Source organism: Myotis daubentonii, chromosome 7 (genome assembly GCF_963259705.1).
Source record: "Myotis daubentonii chromosome 7, mMyoDau2.1, whole genome shotgun sequence".
Classification (NCBI taxonomy): Eukaryota; Metazoa; Chordata; class Mammalia; order Chiroptera; family Vespertilionidae; genus Myotis; species Myotis daubentonii.
Window position 1 is genome coordinate 37,890,160 of NC_081846.1, and position 19,589 is coordinate 37,909,748.

General features: G+C 39.6%; 1 protein-coding gene across 2 annotated transcripts in view; it reads left to right on the forward strand.

Annotated features, from left to right (window-relative positions):
- The window catches only part of FRZB (frizzled related protein), a 31,207-nt gene extending 11,956 nt beyond the window's left edge, over positions 1 to 19,251 (forward strand). For both annotated transcript variants that reach the window (XM_059703916.1, XM_059703915.1), the window contains 4 exons: positions 11,466 to 11,531; positions 14,243 to 14,447; positions 15,212 to 15,275; positions 18,839 to 19,251. In XM_059703916.1, the coding sequence (XP_059559899.1) occupies positions 11,466 to 11,531; positions 14,243 to 14,447; positions 15,212 to 15,275; positions 18,839 to 18,955 (452 nt within the window). In that variant the 3' untranslated portion in view covers positions 18,956 to 19,251. The remainder of the gene's footprint in view (positions 1 to 11,465; positions 11,532 to 14,242; positions 14,448 to 15,211; positions 15,276 to 18,838) is intronic.
- The last annotated feature ends 338 nt before the right edge of the window (positions 19,252 to 19,589 follow it).

Sequence of the window (19,589 nt, forward strand, 5' to 3'; positions counted from 1 at the left end):
TTTCAGATGAGGGCATTACTAGTAGCCCCCAGGGTAAGCTGGGTGCACGCCAGTGTTTTCACTAGCCTCTTCCTGGCCCTGTTTCAGAGGTCCTTCGGAGAAGCTCCTCTGGGCAGCGGAGTGGCAGCCGCTGAGGAACTGAAGGTTCCTGGTCGCCTGCACCTGCCAGGCACCCAGGGGGATGGCCTGTGCCGGCCTCGCTTGGGTAGTATAGACCCGCTCTCTCTTTACTTCCAATTTCTTTCTGCCCTTGGGGCTTCCTACTAATTTTGGGAAGGAATCTGGTTGGTTTCCCCCTTTGGTGCAAATGTTTGCTGACCACAGAGGCTGAATTGACTTGGGAAAACATCTACCCTTTATTGGAGACAAAATTAGGATAAATAAAAAACGTTATTTTTATAGTGGCATATCTATTTGTTGTTGTTGTTTTGCAGTAGTTTTCCTCCCTGGGCGGCTACCCATATGGTCCTGGTTCTCCTGCCGCCCAGCGGTGGGCACTCCCCGAGGCTCTGTGCTTGGCCCCTGCTCCTTTCTCCTTACAACCATCTCTTCCTATCGGTGCCCCTCCAGCTGCGTAGGCTAAGTCATCACCTATGACTCGTTCTGATCACTCTCCCAGGTAGAGTACCACACTTCTCCAAACACTTCTACCTGGGCAGTCTATTCGCACTCCAAATACAACATATTTAAGAAACAAAGTAAACTTTTCATTAAAAATTTCCTCCTCGCAACTTTCTTTTTTAGTATGTGGTACAATTGTTTTCCCAGATCCCCAGCACTGAGACTTCATCCACCTGACCATTCACCACAAATGGAATGACCACCTCCTCATACCAGGCATGTTCTATGCCAAGGACGTAGTATGAAGGAGTGAGCAGTTGTCTGCACTTCCCTTTTCTTTCACCTCTTTTCTATGTGCTTGGAATTAAGTAGAAACATTGTATTCCAAAAGACTGTGAAGCCTACTTTATTTTTTTGTCAATTGACCTCTTTGGAATTCATCACAAAACATCACACTTCGAGATTTCATGAGAGAAAAATGGGCAAATTGCATTGACTTTATATTTTGTTGATCGTGAATGACTCTTGGATCCAGACACCTTGTGAAAGGCAGTTTAAAATTTTCCAAGGACATAAATCTTAAAGGAGTAAACTAAATTTCCTTTTCTTATTAATATAGAGTTAGTCCTCTCAATCTTAAGTAATTCCCTTTTACAGAGTTCAAATAACTATGAATTGAGACCTTTATTACAATATTTGAGGTTTGTTTTTTCAGCTAAATTGAGCAAATGTTATTTTTGCTTTTTAAAGCCTTATTATATTACCTCGGTTCAACAATCAACTTCATTGCATTTCCACATACTGCTCTAATCCAAAGTAAGATCTAATAGGATATTCTTTGCCCTGTGTCTATCTTTAGGGAATAAATATTATTTTAAACATGTAATGAACAGCTGCTAAGTCGTGATACAGTTCAATTTATGGAAAAACGAAAGAAATATCTTATATGAAATTTATGTTAATAGTACTTTATTGAGGTAAAATTTACTTATAGTAAAATGCACTAATGAATGCTGCATTGAATTTTGACAAATGCATACACCCATATAGCTATTAATCAGATCAAGATAAAGAATATTTTTATCGCCCTGGCCAGTTTGGCTCAGCAGATAGAGTGTCGGCCTGTGGACTGAAGGGCCCCAGGTTTGATTCTGGTCAAGGGCATGTACCTGGGTTGCAGGCACATCCCCAATAGGGGGCGTGCAAGAGGCAGCTGAATCGATGTTTCTCTCTCATCGATGTTTCTAACTCTGTATCCCTCTCCCTCTCCCTTCCTCTCTGTAAAAAATCAATAAAATGTATATTTTTTAAAAAAGAATATTTTTATCATATAAGTTCTTTAGTTAATCTGTTTCTCCACCCACCTATCCTTCCCTCTGAGATTCATTAGTCTGTTCCATGCTTCTATATCTCTATATCTATTTTGTTGACTTATTTTGTTCATTAGATTCCACATATGAGTGAGATCACGTGATATTTATTTTTCTCTGACTGGTTTATTTCACTTAGTGTAATACTCTCCAGGTCCCTCCATGCTGTCTCAAAGGGTAAGAGATCCTTCTTTTTTTTGCAGCTGCATAGTATTCCATGGTGTAAACGAGCCACAGCTTTTCTATCTATGCACCTACTGATGGGCACTTGGGCTGTTTCCAGATTTTAGCTATTGTAAATTACACTGCTATGAATATAGGGGAGCATATATTCTTTCTGATTGGTATTTCTAGTTTCTTAGGATATAGCACTCCTGGAAGTGGGATCACTGGGTCAAATGGCAGTTCCATATTTAATTTTTTGAGGAAACTCCATACTGTTTTCCATAATGGCTGCACCAGTCTGTATTCCCACCAGCTGTGTAATAGGGTTACCTTTTCTCCACATCCTCACTAGCTCTTGTCATTTGTTGATTTGTTGATGGTGGACATGCTGACAGGTGTGGAGTGGTACCTCATTGTCATTTTAATTTGCATCTCTCTGATGATTAGTGACTTTGAGCATTTTGCATAACCCATGGACACAGATAATAGTGTGGTGAAGGCCTAATCATTTTGTCTTATTCTTCAGCACTATAATATCACTAGAGGCCCAGTGCGTGAAATTCGTGCACTGGGGTGGGGGGGGCTCTCTCAGCCCGGCCTGCACCCTCTCGCAGTCTGGGAGCCCTTGGGGGATGTCCGACTAACTGCTTAGGTAGGGAGCAGGCCTAAGCAGTCAGTCGGACATCCTTAGCACTGCCACAGAGGTGGGAGAGTCTCCTGCCACCATCGCTGCGCTTGCCAGCCATGAGCTCCTGTGTTGAGCGTCTGCCCCCTGGTGGTCAGTGCGCATCATAGTGACCGGTCGTTCTGCCGTTTGGTCGATTTGCATATTAGCCTTTTATTATATAGGATTAGAATGGCCACTTGTATGGTTATTTTGGCTTGCTAAGCTTGATCCTTCAAATTTGGGATATGTGCATGATAGTTTAAATGGACTCCCTACATCAGGATAGAAATTACTGTGGTCTACTTGAGTCAAAACAGTAGAATCAAGCACTATGGAAAAAAATCTCATTGTTTTGCTTACTTTTGATAGGTATCACAGCTCTGTAGGTGGTAAGGAACCTGGAAGAATACTACCTTTTTTACTCATTAGATCAGTGATGGCGAACCTTTTGAGCTCGGCGTGTCAGCATTTTGAAAAACCCTAACTTAACTCTGTTGCCGTGTCACATATAGAAATTTTTTGATATTTGCAACCATAGTAAAACAAAGACTTATATTTTTGATATTTATTTTATATATTTAAATGCCATTTAACCAAGAAAAATCAACCAAAAAAAATGAGTTCGCGTGTCACCTCTGACACACCGTCAGTGTATTAGATAGTCTTTATAAATGATGGGTTAGGAATCCCAATGAGTCTCACAGTAACTTTACATTTTGCCACTTTTTAGATGTTAAATAGTAGGGAATGGATCCTAGACGCAAACCTAGCTGTGTCTGACAAAAGTCCATCCTTTTAACCATGGTGTTTTCTGGACTCTTCTAGTGGTATATGCCTACTTTGTAGTATAGATCTACTTGGTTTCTGATTCTGCAGGATATGCACTGTTGTCGCTAAAATTTCTTTCATCATTTAGATCAGGACACTAGGGTTCTGTGTTATATGTTATGCCCTAGGAATAAGATCCTCTATATTTCAATAAGGTGTTTATTTTATGACTTGCTATTTGGAAGAGGGAAGATGGTCTTAGAGTGAAATTTAGGCATGTTTTATAATTGCTTTGTTTCTAGAACAGTGGTGAACTGACCTTCTGGAATGTCAAATGATGTATTTCCCACCTTCCATTAAGGCAGCGGTTCTCAACCTGTGCGTCGCGACCCCTTTGGCTGTCAAACGACCCTTTCACAGGGGTCACCTAAGACCATCCTGCATATCAGATATTTACATTACGATTCATAACAGTAGCAACATTACAGTTATGAAGTAGCAACGAAAATAATTTATGGTTGGGTCACAACCTGAGGAACTGTATTTAAAGGGCCAGAAGGTTGAGAACCACTGCATTAAGGGATTTCTGAACAAGCTCCATAATGGCACCTATCCATGTCACCATTAAAGTAGATAATCCATCTGTGCAAGGACTTCTTCATTTCACAAACCTGTTTGTCTGTTCTACCCCAACCATCCCTTTTCGTGGGCACATTCTGGGCTTTGCCATCCGGCAGTAGTGCCAGAACTCTAATGTTAATTTAAGTACCCCTCTTTTTGCCTACCATTTTTTTTTCATTTCAGCAGATTTGCTCTAGTATTATCATTGCTAAACATTTTGCTCCAGTGAGACTGTGTATTTATCTGTTCACTAGTCTCCTTGTCTACCTGAGATTTAATGGTGCACTGTAATAATCATTCTCTTGAAAATACCCTCAATTCCCTTGCCTTTCTTTTCTTCTGCCATACTCAACTGGCAAAGTCTCAATTCTAGTAGTCAGAGAAAATAGCTCAAGTGGGGTGACTGGTTTCACTTTTAAGTTCAAGATAGAAATTAAAAAACACAATTAACATTGCCTAGCAATCCTGCCTTTATTCTCTAGAAAGTTTGCCTTTCTACTTAATAAAATAACTGTTGTATATCTTTTATTCTCTCCTTACACTTCTAGACCCTGCCTCTCTTGGTCCCTCATTCCCCACAGTTGCTGATGTTACTTCATCCTTCAATGAGATCAAGTAAAAGCCATCAGAAGAAACTCTCTCCTCATCCCACCATCAGATGTATAAGCCCATCAACATCTGGATCTTTCTTTCCTGTCTTTGCTTGTGTAGTGGATGGCCTGGCTTTCAAAGTCCTCCCCTTCCCTTTGTTCTGAGTCCCCTTCTCTCCTTGCTGATTGAATTTAATGGACACTTTTCTCTCTTAACTCAGTTGAGCTTGGAGGTTCTTTTGACAGAGGACTGCTTTCCATTTTTTTGGAACACCCTCTTCTTTCAGCTTTTTGACTCCCTGTCATTGGATGCTCTTTCTCATTCTCCTTTATGAACTTCTTAGATATCTTACATATTAAGGTATTGTTCCTGCCTAGATTGTTAAAACTCATCTTTCAGGTTTTAAGCATAAATGTCATTTTCTCAGAAGACTTTGAAGACTGGACTGTTTTTTTTTTAAATTTATTTTATTGTTGAAGGTATTACAGATGTCCCAGTTTTTCCCCTGTTGACCCGATCCACCCTGCACCTACCTCTCCCAGGCTTTCACCACACTATTGTCTTTGTCCATGGGCTATGCATATAAGTACCCTCCCACCCCCACATTCTCTTTGAAATTTGTCAGAAGACCAGACTAATTTAGATAATCAGGTTACATGTTCTCTTTGCTCATTGTAGTTTTCTTTCATAGCATTCATCACATATGAAAAGAAATGATTTTAGGTGTAATTACTTGTTCAATGTCTGTAACTTATTCTGCATTGTCTGTATTGCCAATCAGGTGTCCTACTTGTCTAGAACAGAGGTTGGCATACAGCAGGTGCATGATAAAATATTTGTAAAATGAATTAACATGTAAGTGACTAAAAGGGCTCAACAAATGTTAGTTCTCATTTCCTTTCCCATCTCACATTTACAGAAGCATGGTTATCCCGGGGTTGTAGAGACAGAAAAGACTATTTCCATAGGAGGAAGACAAGTTCATGGTGTGATGGACATTGATGTATATATAAAACTACTTAAGGTCATGCTATGGACACTCTTACAGGCAGTTAAAAATATGGATCTGGATCTCAATAAAGAAGTCATAGTTAAGGATATAGATTTTTGAGTCATAAAAATTTATTTTTGCATCTGTTTTAAAATTTGTGGTCTGCTCTAATGTATCTTAAAATGGAGGGAAAGAAGATGAGGGGGATTCTAGGGTCAAATGCCAGGATATAAAACATACGCTGAATGCATTTGGTGTAAATTACAATGACTTAAACTCTGGTCTGACTAGAAAGAGTCAGTCTTGAAAGACTTACAGTGAGAATCATAACATAAATAGAATTGTATTTTCTATCCCCTCCCCTTCTTTTTGACAATAAACCCTGAGCACAGATCTAAGGTCTTTTCCTATAAAAGCAGAAAAGTACTCATTCATGGATAGTAGTATTCTGAAGTCATGGTACATGGAAGGTTATAGGAGTTTTGAAATCTGGCAAAGTTAATTATAGTCTTACAGCTTTGGATGACACCCAAAAGAAGTCAATTTCAAACAAAGGTCAGTGTTAGCTTGAAAGTCATATCACACTTCAGCTTGAACTCAAACAAGGTTGCATTAAATCGTGAAGGTCCAGTGAGAGTCAAATTGCATACTTGCATCAGGTACTTGAAATTCTTTAGAGCTTGTAAAACAACATGACCCTTTAAAATAGTGTGGCGCGGGTGTGGGCCAGGCGCCGTCGATGACCCTTTAAAATAATACCATCTTCATGTGTTTTCAGTAAATGAGCCGATATTTATGAGCAGATAACGGAACAAAGTGTGCGACCACTGTCCTCGCAGGCACCACAGTGCACTGTAGGGCATCTCCCTGACGTGCAGACCATGGTCTGTATGGGGTGCTGGGCACGTTAATTCTGCAAACTCATATTTGTACCAGGGTGATGAACTCATGTTAAAACCTTCCCTACATTTGAAGAACTCTTTGTCACTTATTTTATTGCTGCCAGCTCCTTTTTCATATTTTTTCCTTAGATAAGAACACCAAGGCAATTCCTTTACAAGCTTTTCTTCTCAACAGTGGAATACAAGCAAACTAATTTCTAATTATTTTTGTGCAAAGTGCAGTAAATAGATTTTCTTTTACCACTATAAAACTTAAACACCTTGTGCCATTGGGAAGCTGGAGAGGAAGACTATTTAGCAAAATTACTGGCAAATTAAATTAAAGTAGAGATAATAATAATACTAGTGGCGCAATAAAAGTCTAAGAAATCAACTATTGGTAGTAAAGAAAAAGAAGCTGCTACAGTCTGATTTAGGGTGGCAGGTACAAAAAATGTAATAAACAACGTATGCAGTGTATCCTTCTATAATTCTTTCCAATTTTCCAATTTTGGGGCTTTGGGGAATATATCTGTAGATGTGAGTAAACATTAGGAAAAGGACAATCCTCCAGATCTATTGTTCTAAGACACACTTTCATGAATATAAATAAGTGAAAGGAAGTCCTTACACATTTGAACTTTGTAGATATAAAATTCCACTCCTCTTTATTACCCTGTTATTTCATTGAGCTACTAGTTACTTCAACTAGACAGATAATTGCTTATAGCAAGAGCTAGGGATTGGAGCATGGAAAGGGCGACATATATGGTATGGCGTTGCCACTTCTGAGGCCATCAGAAATAAGTGCATTGAGGATGAACAAAATTTTGTCCCAAGAATATAATTGCTTAGCTCATTAAGTAGGAAATGGTTTAACTATGTATATGTAGTTGTGTATATGTAGTTATGTAAATACTTACTTGAAATCTTCTTTTATGATATAATTTTTGAAAAATCTCTGTTTGGGAAGTTTTATGAAATCTATTTGTGCTTCAAGCAAAGTTATAAAGACATGTTAGACTCAGTCCAGTGACTATATTTTTGCCAAGAGTTTTTTTTTTGTTTTTTTTTTTAATTAGAGCACTAGAGGCCTGGTGCACGGATTTGTGCACCAGTGGGGTCCCTTGGCCTGGCCTGTGCCCTCTCGCAATCTGGGACCCCTCGGGGGATGTCAGTCTGCCAGATTCGGCCCAGTCCCCACAGGCCAGGCCTAGGGACCCCACAGGTGCACGGATTCATGCACCGGGCCTCTAATATGCATATAAAACCTTTGGTTAATCTCTTCCCGCCCTCTCCCCTCGCCTCCCCTCTTCCCTCTGAGATTCATCAGTCTGTTCCATGTTTCCATGCCTGTGCATTGAGCATCTGCCCCCTGGTGGTCAGTGTGTGTCATAGCTACCAGTTGAATGGTTGCTTAGGCTTTTATATGTATAGATGTGCAGATTTCTGAAGAATTACAAATATGTAGTTATTTATCTACATGCATTATTTTTGATAGGTATCTGTTTTTATTTTTTAAATATGTTTTATTGATTTCAGAAAGGAAGGGAGAGGAAGAAAGGGATAGAAACATCCATGATGAGAGAGAATCATTGATCGGCCACCTCCTTTATGCCCTACTGGGGATCGAGCCCGCAACCCGGGAATATGCCCGGACCTGGAATCAAACTGTGACCTCCTGGTTCATAGGTCAAAGTTCAATCACTGAGCTACACCAGTCCTGGCATTAGATATCTATCTTTAAATGCAGAAAAGCACATGCCCTATCTATATATGGGTGAGGTAATTTGTAAATCTCCAGAAATAGTCTCATCTCAAGAACATCTTAAAAAATGTGTAACATTTCTGTACAAAATAAAGTTACACAGTAGAATTAGATAACTTCCATTTTCTTTTAACGGGAATATACATGTTTTGCTAATAAGGAAGCTATTATTCTTTAAAATAGCAACCAGCACCGATATTACCCATTATTTATTTTCTTGAAATATTTATTCTGCAGAAATTGTGTGTGAAAAATTATCTGCAGAACAGGGGGAGTGCTATGCGTAGCCATGAGAAATTTCTCACCTCTCCTGTGGGCGAGAACAACAGTTGTTGCCGCTATTGCTCTGCAGAAGAGCACCTGCCCCCAGTTGAGGTGCTTAGTTCCAGAATCTAAAAAGTGATAATGGTTCCACTCTCCTTGGGACTGGGGTACTTTAAAACATGTCCTCTGCAGGTTCGACTGAAATCAAAATTTATTTTGATGTGAAAACATAACGTAGTCAACAAAAGCTTCTGCCTGTTTTTCGTCTCAATGCTGACACAAAACACTTTTTAAACAAAATATTTTTGTTGGCTTCCTACTATGACTCATGTGTCCTTTTTTTTTCTTTATTTCTCTGTGTCAAAATAGAAGAAACACATACCATTTCATTTTTAAGGAAGCTTTCTCTGGAGCACTATTTAAAAAAATAACCTTGACACAAACTAAAATGTTTTCTAAAATAATTGTGTGTTATTTTCTCTTCTTATATTGACTTTAATGACTAACAACCTACCATGTTATGATGCATATTTGATATTTTTTTTTCAGTTAAGTAACCTGTAAACAATTTAGTAGTCCGTTTCCACGATGTTAAATGGTTTGTCCTATATCTGAAACATTTTGAGATAATTAGAATTTCTATGGCATACACCTGTATTACACATAAAATGTGTCCTGGTCACTACTCACCAGATATTTAAGCAACATGAAGCTTCTCATTTCAAAATATGCATGTAGTAATTTCCTCCACTAAACGTAAAGATGCCATTGAGTTAAATAGCAGGTATTCTGCCTATGAAGGGGCTGAGCCTCTCTTCTTAAAAACTTCACCAAGTGCACTAGGTTGTAATAATACCTGCTTATCTCATCAAGTAGCTTGTCGGTCCCGGAACTAAGATTTGGAGGAGTGCTGTGTCACCTGTAAGGCATATATGAGTGCAGGGGTATTCTGAGGGGCAAACCAGTTACCTGAGCATAAGAAGGAAGTTGCCTCTCACTAGGTGTTGAGTCTACTTTCATAAGCACGAAGCATCCTCTTTCAGGATTCAGGGGTCATGCTCTCCTCATGCATGGTGGCGAAGGTGTTTCCTCAGGATTTGGGTAATTTGTTAGAGAGTAGGAACTTCGGAGTCTACTGTTACTGAAAAAAAAAAAAGTCTATGCAGTGCTGGGGTCCAACCCCAGCAGGTCCAGGGGTTCCCAAAGGCGTAGACGGAGTCGGCGAAGAAGGAATGACACGGAGACAGTGTTCAGTTGATCAGCAGCCTAGCCAGGATCTCCAGCCAGGATCTCCAGCCAAGTTCTGGTCTGGATCTCCAGAGAGGTTCTGCTTCGGAGCTCCAGCCAAGTTCTGTGTCCGTGTTGTCTTGCTAGGTTCTCCAGCCAGGTTCTGTCCAGGTTCTCCAGACAGGTTCAGTCACCAGGTTCTAGTCAGGTTCTCTTGCCAATTTCTGTAGTCAGGTTCAGTCCAGGATCTTTTGCCATGTTCTCTCCAGCAAAGTTCTTCTGTCTGTAGGTTCTGTGTAGGTTCTGTCTGTAGGTTCTCTCTTCTAAGTTCTGTGTTCTAAGTTCTGTCTCTTGCTGTCTTGTTACATCTGTATTTATACCAGTTGATTCAATCCTATCAATCTCTATTACAAAGGTTAGGGCGTTTCTTATCTCCATTCCAGGGAGTAAAGATTATGTAGCTTAAGCATGATTGTTCATAGTTAAAGTGATTAATTACCCGCCTGGCACTTAGTTGAGGGGTTTTATTCCCTCCCTAACTTCAGGGGAAAATCCCTACCTGGGGAAACAATCTTTCTCAGAGAGGAGACCTTGGTTAAAACACATAGTGCCGAGAAGGTGAGCGAACATTTTAAGAACAGTATGCCATATATGCCAGGTCCTTTGAAACAGCAAGCATGGACCGGCAACTTGGTCTGGATCTCCAGAGAGGTTCTGCTTTGGATCTCCAGCCAGGTTCTGTGTCCATGTTCTCTTGCTAGGTTCTCCAGGTTCTCCAGCCAGGTTCTGTAGCCATGTTCCCTCGCTAGGTTCTCCAGCCAGGTTCTGTCCAGGTTCTCCAGCCAGGTTCAGTCACCAGGTTCTAGTCAGGTTCTCTTGCCAATTTCTGTAGTCAGGTTCAGTCCAGGATCTTTTGCCATGTTCTCTCGCTAGGTTCTGTCTCTAGGTTCTGAAGCCAGTTTCTGTCCAGGATCTTTTGCCATGTTCTCTCCAGCGAAGTTCTTCTGTCTGTAGGTTCTGTGTAGGTTCTGTCTGTAGGTTCTCTCTTCTAAGTTCTGTGTTCTAAGTTCTGTCTCTTGCTGTCTTGTTACATCTGTATTTATACTAGTTGATTCAATCCTATCAATCTCTATTACAAAGGTTAGGGCGTTTCTTATCTCCATTCCAGGGAGTAAAGATTATGTAGCTTAAGCATGATTGTTCATAGTTAGAGTGATTAATTACCCGCCTGGCACTTAGTTGAGGGGTTTTATTCCCTCCCTAACTTCAGGGGAAAATCCCTACCTGGGGAAACAATCTTTCTCAGAGAGGAGACCTTGGTTAAAACACATAGTGCCAAGAAGGTGAGCGAACATTTTAAGAACAGTATGCCATATATGCCAGGTCCTTTGAAACAGCAAGCATGGACCGGCTCCCGGCAATGCAGAGAGAATGAAGGTGAATGTAATTCCAGACAAAGAGATCAGACACATAGAATCTCTAAAGAGCCTTATTGCCACCAAATTGAATCTAACCAACCAAAAAAGTGTGCATAAATAAATGAAAGCTAATGTTGAAATTTTGCTTACAGATAAAATGTTATGTTTTTCAGAACGCTGCAAATGTAAGCCTATTAGAGCTACACAGAAGACCTATTTCCGAAACAATTACAACTATGGTAAGGATAACTTCATGGTTGATCTATAAACTGCTGTGTAAAGAAGTGTGTGTGTGTGTGTGTGTGTGTGTGTGTGTGAGAGAGAGAGAGAGAGAGAGAGAGAGAGAGAAGAGAGAGAGAGAGGGAGAGAGAGGAGAGAGAGAGAGAGAGAGAGAGAGAGAGAGAGAGAGAGATAGAGAGAGAGCAGTTCAAGAATAAGACTTAAAAGCAAATAAATAAGGACAACTTTTGAGAGGATACCTGTCCCAAATAATTAAAATGTCTGATGTGGGCAAAATTTTTAACAAATCATTGATTTTGAAGCATATCAGGTAGCAATGCTGTATCATAGAATCATGTAACCGAGTATAGAGATACATTTCAAACTGGGTGGGAGGGACTCTCCCCCTGGAATTGAGCGTGAGAGGTGCTAGAAGTTCAGTTGAGTTTGTATTTATTTTACTTTACTTAATCAATTTTTACTTTATTCAGCTTTCATAATGCTATTATTTTTGTTGAAAGTCAAAATACTAGTGGTTGCAAGTCATGGAAAGAGAATATTTTCAACAAGGTAGCTGAAAGAATGCTGTCACATAAAATGGGATACAGATCACAATCAGTGGAAAGAAGATACTTTCTCATAACCAAACAATAATAACCAGGTTGCCTGCAGTTTAAGGATTTTCACTTGCCTGGGTCTTACTTAGAGATTTTGTGGGGAAGGCAGGCACTCCAATGATTAAATAGCAAAAAAAAAAAAAAAAAAACATCTGAAAAAAGTTTAAAATCCCCAAATATATTGATTTTCATAAATATCTATGTGTCTATTGAGAAAACAAAGTGGGGGTGGGAGCAATTGATAACTCAGACAAAACCTCTGCTTCATTCAGAATTAGTTCAGGTAAAATTTCTTGAGCTTTCATAAAATTACTGAATAATAAAGTAAGTCTTGCAGAGAGATATTTATTTTGGAGGGGGTATGTGTGCTAAAAATTTCTAATGAAAATAGTAGCCACACTGGGTAAATAAATCATTAGCCTGAGAACGTTTGCACAGCTCACTGATCCCTAAGAGTTGGTGGATGCTGCGAAGCACATTCACATAAACCAGGATCCCAAAATGTCTGCTGGCTGGGTTGTGAATTTATCATCTGATTCTCCAAAATGACATTTCCAAACGGGAAATCTTATCTTTTGTTAAAATACAGAATAGAACACGGACGGAAAGGGATTCCTTTGCTCACAAGTCACACCAAGCAGGGGCAGTTGCATTTTGTTTGCTGTAAGTTCTCATATTTGAGGCACCCAATTTTCTGAAAATTAAAATACCTGTGAAGCAAAAATGAGGTTTTTGTCCTAAATTTTTTAGAATTAGTAACTTAATTTCTATTGTATGCACATTGTACTGGTGGGAAATTAGATAAGTTTCTGTGTGGCGTTGGGGCATGGATGCAGCTATTAGTTGGCTAATTTTTATGGGTTACTTTCCCCCCCCCTTTTTTTTTTTTAGTCCAAAACTTCTAAAATATGTGGTGACTCAGATGAAAGTGATCTGCTGATATGTGCCTAAGGGGCTTTTAAAAAGGGGATTCATTTGGACACGTATTTTTCTCCATATAACATCCATGGGTATTGAACTAGAGCAATGAGGGTGCCTGGGAGAGAGCCATTGGCTTCTTACAAATTGACAGTTTTTACTTCGCAGGCTTTTTCAAACTCCCCCTTTAAGAAAAAAAAAAAAGAGCTCCTTTACCACAAGTAGGAATCTAAAGAATTTGGCCCCTCCAAAGAGGAGAAATACAGAAAAGAAGCAGATCTGTACTTGCTAGATTATGAGTCAAATACTTCAACTTTGCCACTGAATTGATTATTTTAAGGCAGTTTGTCTGTATTTTGAGCAGTGAAGCCAGCGCTTGTGAGATAAACTGGGTGTCGGTATATCCATTGAGAGAGGTAGGTGTATGCAATTGACATGTTAGACTGTATTCCGTAGCACATGAGGGGAAGGAATGTTGGAGGGTCTGACTTCAAAGAGGATGGAGGAAGCAAGATCTAGTGGTGACTGTTTTTACTAAAAAAAAAAGTCGAATGCTTACAGGAGCGCATAAAAGAAAATCTGTACTGAAACAAAAGGAAAAAGGCGCTGGTGTCTAAACAGGGAGCTAAAGTGAGGAAGGTGAAAAGGTCACAGAAACAGTTTGGAAACACAGCAGAACAGGACATCTTTATAACACTAATGAGACCCCCAACTCTTTAGAGAATTCATTAATAGACCTGATAAAAGAATACTGACAAGGAAACGAAGCTTATTTAAGTACTAGGTCTTTACATATAGTGAAATTAATAAAGTTTAAGTTCCTGTTGGCAGCAGTGGAAACTGCGGACACCATATTCATACATCCAAATGAAATTTTGGAGGAAAATTACATCAGATTGACCCGACCTTTGATTATATAGATGCATTGTTCTCAATGAAATACACACACACACACACACACAACTATATTTGTACACTAATTGGAAGGCGATCAGGGCTGAACATTAAGGGGACAGGTGTGCTGTGCAGTGTGTCACTCACTAACATCTAGGACAGAAATCTGGCTGACTTTTCCTCTCCATTCATTGAGCATCAAGTAGAGAAGAACTGACTAGACAGGAGCCTACTTGTCCTTTTTGAAGGTGGCGCCTATTGTGGATCACATGACCATATCAGCTTCATTGTCTTTTACCCAGTCATTCGGGCTAAAGTTAAAGAGGTCAGGACCAAGTGCCATGATGTGACTGCGGTGGTCGAGGTGAAGGAGATCGTGAAGTCTTCTCTGGTGAACATTCCACGGGACACGGTTAACCTGTACACCAGCTCTGGCTGCCTGTGTCCTCCGCTGCATGTCAATGAGGAGTATATCATCATGGGCTATGAAGATGAGGAGCGCTCCAGGTAATCCGCTCCTTAACCCTTTTTGGTCCAACCTCGAGGCCGACTCGACAGACCAGGCGCGAGGAGCAGGTCCAACGTCGAGCAATAAGAACATGAAAAAGTTCAACATTCAATCCTGTCAATTAATTGGGACCAGACTGTTCGAATTCCAAAAATAACATTGGACCGCAAAGGGTTAAGGATTCAGAACAATTTCTCTGCCTATCCTATCCTACTGTCCTTCTCTAGACATCTTACTCTGGGATCCTTAACCTGGGATCTGTGTGCCTACTAGGGGATTACAGATAGTTTTTAGTTGGGCCACTCAATTGCAAGTACGGGGTAGGGTATATGTGTAGAATTTGTGGGTGTGCATTTTTCTGGGGAGAGGGGTCATCACTTCATTTGTTCTTAAAGGGGTCCATGGCTCCCAAATGGTTAAGAATTACTGTTGTAAGACTAGAATCTCAGAGGGAAGGTGGGGAGCGGTGGGTGGGTGGGAAGAGATTAACCAAAGAACTTGTATGCATATATGCATAACCCATGGACACAGACAGTATTGTGGTAAAGACCTGGGGTGGAGGGGCAGGTGAGGGCTAGAAGGTGTCAGTGGGGATAACTAGGGGACATCTGTAATACTGTCAACAATAAAGATGAAAAAGAAATTACTATTCTAAAACGTGGTCATTCTATTCTAGAATAAGCAGGTAAGTCTTTGCAGTGGTTCCGTGTAATTTTCAGTAGTATGTTTTAATTTTCAAATGTGCTTGCTTTAAAAAATGCAGATTACTGTTGGTGGAGGGTTCTATTGCTGAAAAATGGAAGGATCGACTGGGCAAAAAAGTTAAGGTAAGCCTCTGTTTTATGTTTAAAGTGATACACAGAAAACCAGCCATTTGTCACAAACGAAGTGGCTGTGCTCAACTCCATGAGAAATATTAAAATCTGATATATGTATATATATTTAAAATTCCAAGGACTGAGTTTGCTTTTAATATTGATTTCACTTAGGAAGTTCTCTGTATGCATATGAGAAATGTAACTATAGTTGCCTAACTTCTCACAATGCGAATTCTAGTTGTAGTTAGTCCAGTCTGGTAGGGTGACTCCACATTATTTTTAGAGCCCCAGGTTCCTTCCAGCTTCCTGCTCTGCCATTTTTAAGGATATTCCTCCCATACTCATGTTCACCTGGAGGTCACAAGAGAGCTGCCCCACCTCCAGCATCACACATTTTAGGGAGAAAGAAAAGAGAGGTAAAAAGGAGTTTCCACGTGCTGCATCTAGCAACATTTATATACGACTGGGTCTCATGTCCGTCCTTAATTGCAAGAGAGGCTGGGAACTATAGTTTTGTTTAGCCGGGCATATTGTGTCCTTGAACAAATCGCAGTTCTTTGAGTCACAGAAGAGAAGAAAGAATGAGTAGGAAACTACCAATATTGTCTCAGTGCCACCATTTTCTATGTACAAGGTGAAGCCACATTCATCTGTATATATAAGCTCCGTAAAGCAGTCATGTAGCTTTATTTCTGAGCCAGTGAACCTTAAATTCTGGAAGTGTTGCATTTTTTAAAAAGCACTGTAAATTACCTTTTAAATAAAAGCTTCCATTTCTTCTTACTATACTAAGCAAATCAGTGTCAAAGCACATGGGAGAATATATAGAGGGGCAAAGAATTGAAAATGGTGTGTGTGTGTATTGGGTGGGGTGGGGGTGGGGAGAGTGGAAATTGTACCAAACATAATACATCCTCTTCCTTCTGTGAGTTTGAAGGGTTGGGAAACATTTACAGGGTAAGTTAAAAAACCCCTGGGCAGTTTACCTTATACATCTGGCACTCGGCGCAGCAGAAACATTCGAGTTCAAGTGACCTACAGAAATGTAGAGGGTATTATTTTGCAGGGAGAAACTGCCCTCCAGTAAGCTCTACTCCCCCCGCCCCCCCGCCCCCCCCCCCCCCCGCCCCCGATACTTGTCAAAAGTGAGATATACTTCAGGTTTAGACTTGTGAGAATTCTCTGTTTGTATCTCTTTTCAATTAGTTTGGTGTTCATTAAAAAGTGGCTCTTCTTCAGTATTTGGAATCTCTACTGTCCTTTTAATTTGGTTTTCTGCTTGTTAATGCAGAACAGGAATTTGTCCTAAATTCCTGTACCAGATGGAAGAGCTTTTAACATCCCTGGTACCAAAACAATTATCATCATGTAAAGACCCAGGATGCATGGCTTGTTTGTCCTGTTGCTTAGTAAGGCACACATATTTTCTATTGCTTTCTATAGGGCACTCACACAGAGTTTTTATTGTGAAATTATTTGTATTCTTAGTCTAGGTTTAAATATGCTCAACAATTTAATTAAAATGTAGCTACTTAGGACTAAAGTCCTTGGTTATTAGTAAACTTGATTGTGGAAAAACCTTTACAAAATATGTATGTTTTTATTGACTTTAGAGAGGAAGGGAGAGGGAGAGAGAGAAATTTTAATGAAGAGAGAGAATTATTGATTGGCTGTCTCCTACAGGCCCCACACTGGGGATTGAGCCTGCAACTCGTGCATGTACCCTGATTAAGACTCGAACCATGACCTCCTGGTTCATAGGTCACTGCTCAATCACTGAACCACACCGGCTGGGCTGGAAAAATCTCTTTTGATTAGAATTATTAGAGGGTGCAGAGGGAATAAATAGTGATGGGAGGGAAGGAAAAATAATCTTTCATTATAAAAAAGAATAATTGAGATCTTTAGTTTTCCAGTTAATTTGAGGATGGGAAAAATAGTTTTGTGGAGGACACTATTGTGTGTGTGTGTGTGTGTGTTTTAACATAAGAGTTGCTCATTTAACTGATTTTTTTTGCTTTCAGTAGCTAGATCAAGAATTAAATAAAAACCTTTTTATGTTTTTCCATGCAAGTGGTTGTTTATTTAAGTCTCTGTTATAGTAGGTTGTTCAAATTAAGATATTTGCCCTGCCTTGGAGAACCGAGAATCAGACTGTTTTATTTATTTATTTATTTATTTATTTATTTATTTATTTATTTATTTATTTATTTATTTGTAATATATTTTATTGATCTTTTACAGAGAGGAAGGGACAGGGATAGAGAGTTAGAAACATCGATGAGAGAGAAACATCGATCAGCTGCCTCCTGCACATCTCCCACTGGGGATGTGCCTGCAACCCAGGTACATGTCCTTGACCGGAATCGAACCTGGGAACTTTCAGTCCGCAGGCCGACGCTCTATCCACTGAGCCAAACTGGTTTCGGCCAGACTGTTTTTTTAATATGAAAAACAATAAGACTGTGGAAGAAAGTGTCTAAAATGAATTACTTTTGGTAATTGAAAAATGATAATTTATTATGAACTAAGCACTTTATACATTTTTCATCTATTATTCTTCAGAACAGTCTTATAAGCAGATTCTCTTATTAATTTCAATGTGTTGTTGATGAAAGGGAGGTGGAGTAAGTTTAAGAAACTTTGCATGGTAATCGATGGAGTTAGAATTTGATATTCACTCCTTGCTACTCAAAGTGTGGTCCCTGGACCAGCAATGTTGGCATCAACTGGGAGCTTGTTAAATATGAAAATCTTGGGCCCCATTGCAGGCCCACTGAATGAGAATCTGACCTGCAATTTATCAAGATCTACAGGTTATTTCTCTATTCATTGAAATTTGAGAAGTATTGCTATAGTCTTTATTCTTTGTTACTGCTTATAATATTCATAATGTAACTCCCTTTTAATTCATTATATTCCATGTAAACCTCATCACATTGTTCATCTGAAGCATTAGTAAACTTTCTTGCGGTTATTAAAAAGGTTGGTAATGACTGCTTTGTAAAACTGAGAATGAGGGCAGAAACTTGTCTGCTGTTCATTGCCCTTGGTAGGTACTACTTAGAAAACTATTTTTAAGAGACCCTATTCCCAACCTAAATTTTCTTTTTCTTTCATTGCTCAAATCACATGGATTTTAAAAGGGCTATATGTACTTTTATGTTATAAGAGAGGAAGATGAAAAATAGCTCTTCCTTCAAATTGTCTATGTAAAGCTTCCATTTGCTGACCACCTGTAAAGGGCCAGACTTGTATTTTTTTATCTCAGGAGATTTCACAGGTAGCAACAGAGATTTGTGTCACCATTTACTGACGTGGAAGTTTTAAGCTTAAGGTTTGCTATGAAAGCATTATTGATCTAGGTAGCCAAGTTTGTGCTTTTTAAAATCTGAGAATTATGTTCATACAGCATCAATTTCATTGTGATCCTGGGACATAGAGCTTATACTTTTGGGAAGTAGTAAAATGCTTTTGAGACCTGACTTTGCAGTCTTACTCAGTTGTGAGAATCAGAAGTGACAACCCTGGTAACATGCGCATGCGACCACTTTCTGTTTTAAATCTCACAGCGCTGGGATATGAAGCTCCGTCACCTTGGACTGAATAAAAGCGATTCTAGCCATAGTGATTCCACGCAGAGTCAGAAGTCCGGCAGGAACTCCAACCCCCGGCAAGCGCGCAACTAAATCCTGAAACGCGGGAAGAAGCTGGTGGACTTCCTGTTAAGACTCGCATTGCTGGACTAGCAAAGGAAAATTGCACTATTGCACGTCATACTCTATTTTTTACCACAAAAACTCATGTGGTAACTGATATTACTTCTATTTTCTCTTTTGTTTTCTGCTTTTCTCTTTCCTCCTTCCCACCCCCGTTTTTTGTGGTCTGGGTGCAGATCCTTAAATATATGATATGTATTCTATTTCACTAGTCATGGGAAAACTGTTCTTTGCAATAATAATAAATTAAACATGTGGATACCAGGGCCTCTTTGCTGGAGTAAATGTTCATTTACTGCTCTGCACCGAGACTGGGAATGCAACATTGGATACAAAGAGAGAAAGCTAAATAAGCTGTCCAATAGACTCAGCTGATCTAATTACAGCCTGGTTTTTGCATGCCTTTTGGGCATTCTCCTCAAGCTTAGAAAGTCCTACATGTTTACAAAGGTAAAATAGCAGTTTGAAATAAAATGCTGCATAGGCAAAGCAATCAAGCTGCAGGAAGCATTTATGAGGAAAAGACACACAAGACGAATTATTTGCAAGATTGGCAGGAAGCAAAATAAATAGAGGAGTTGGGGAAAGAACATTTTGCCTGATT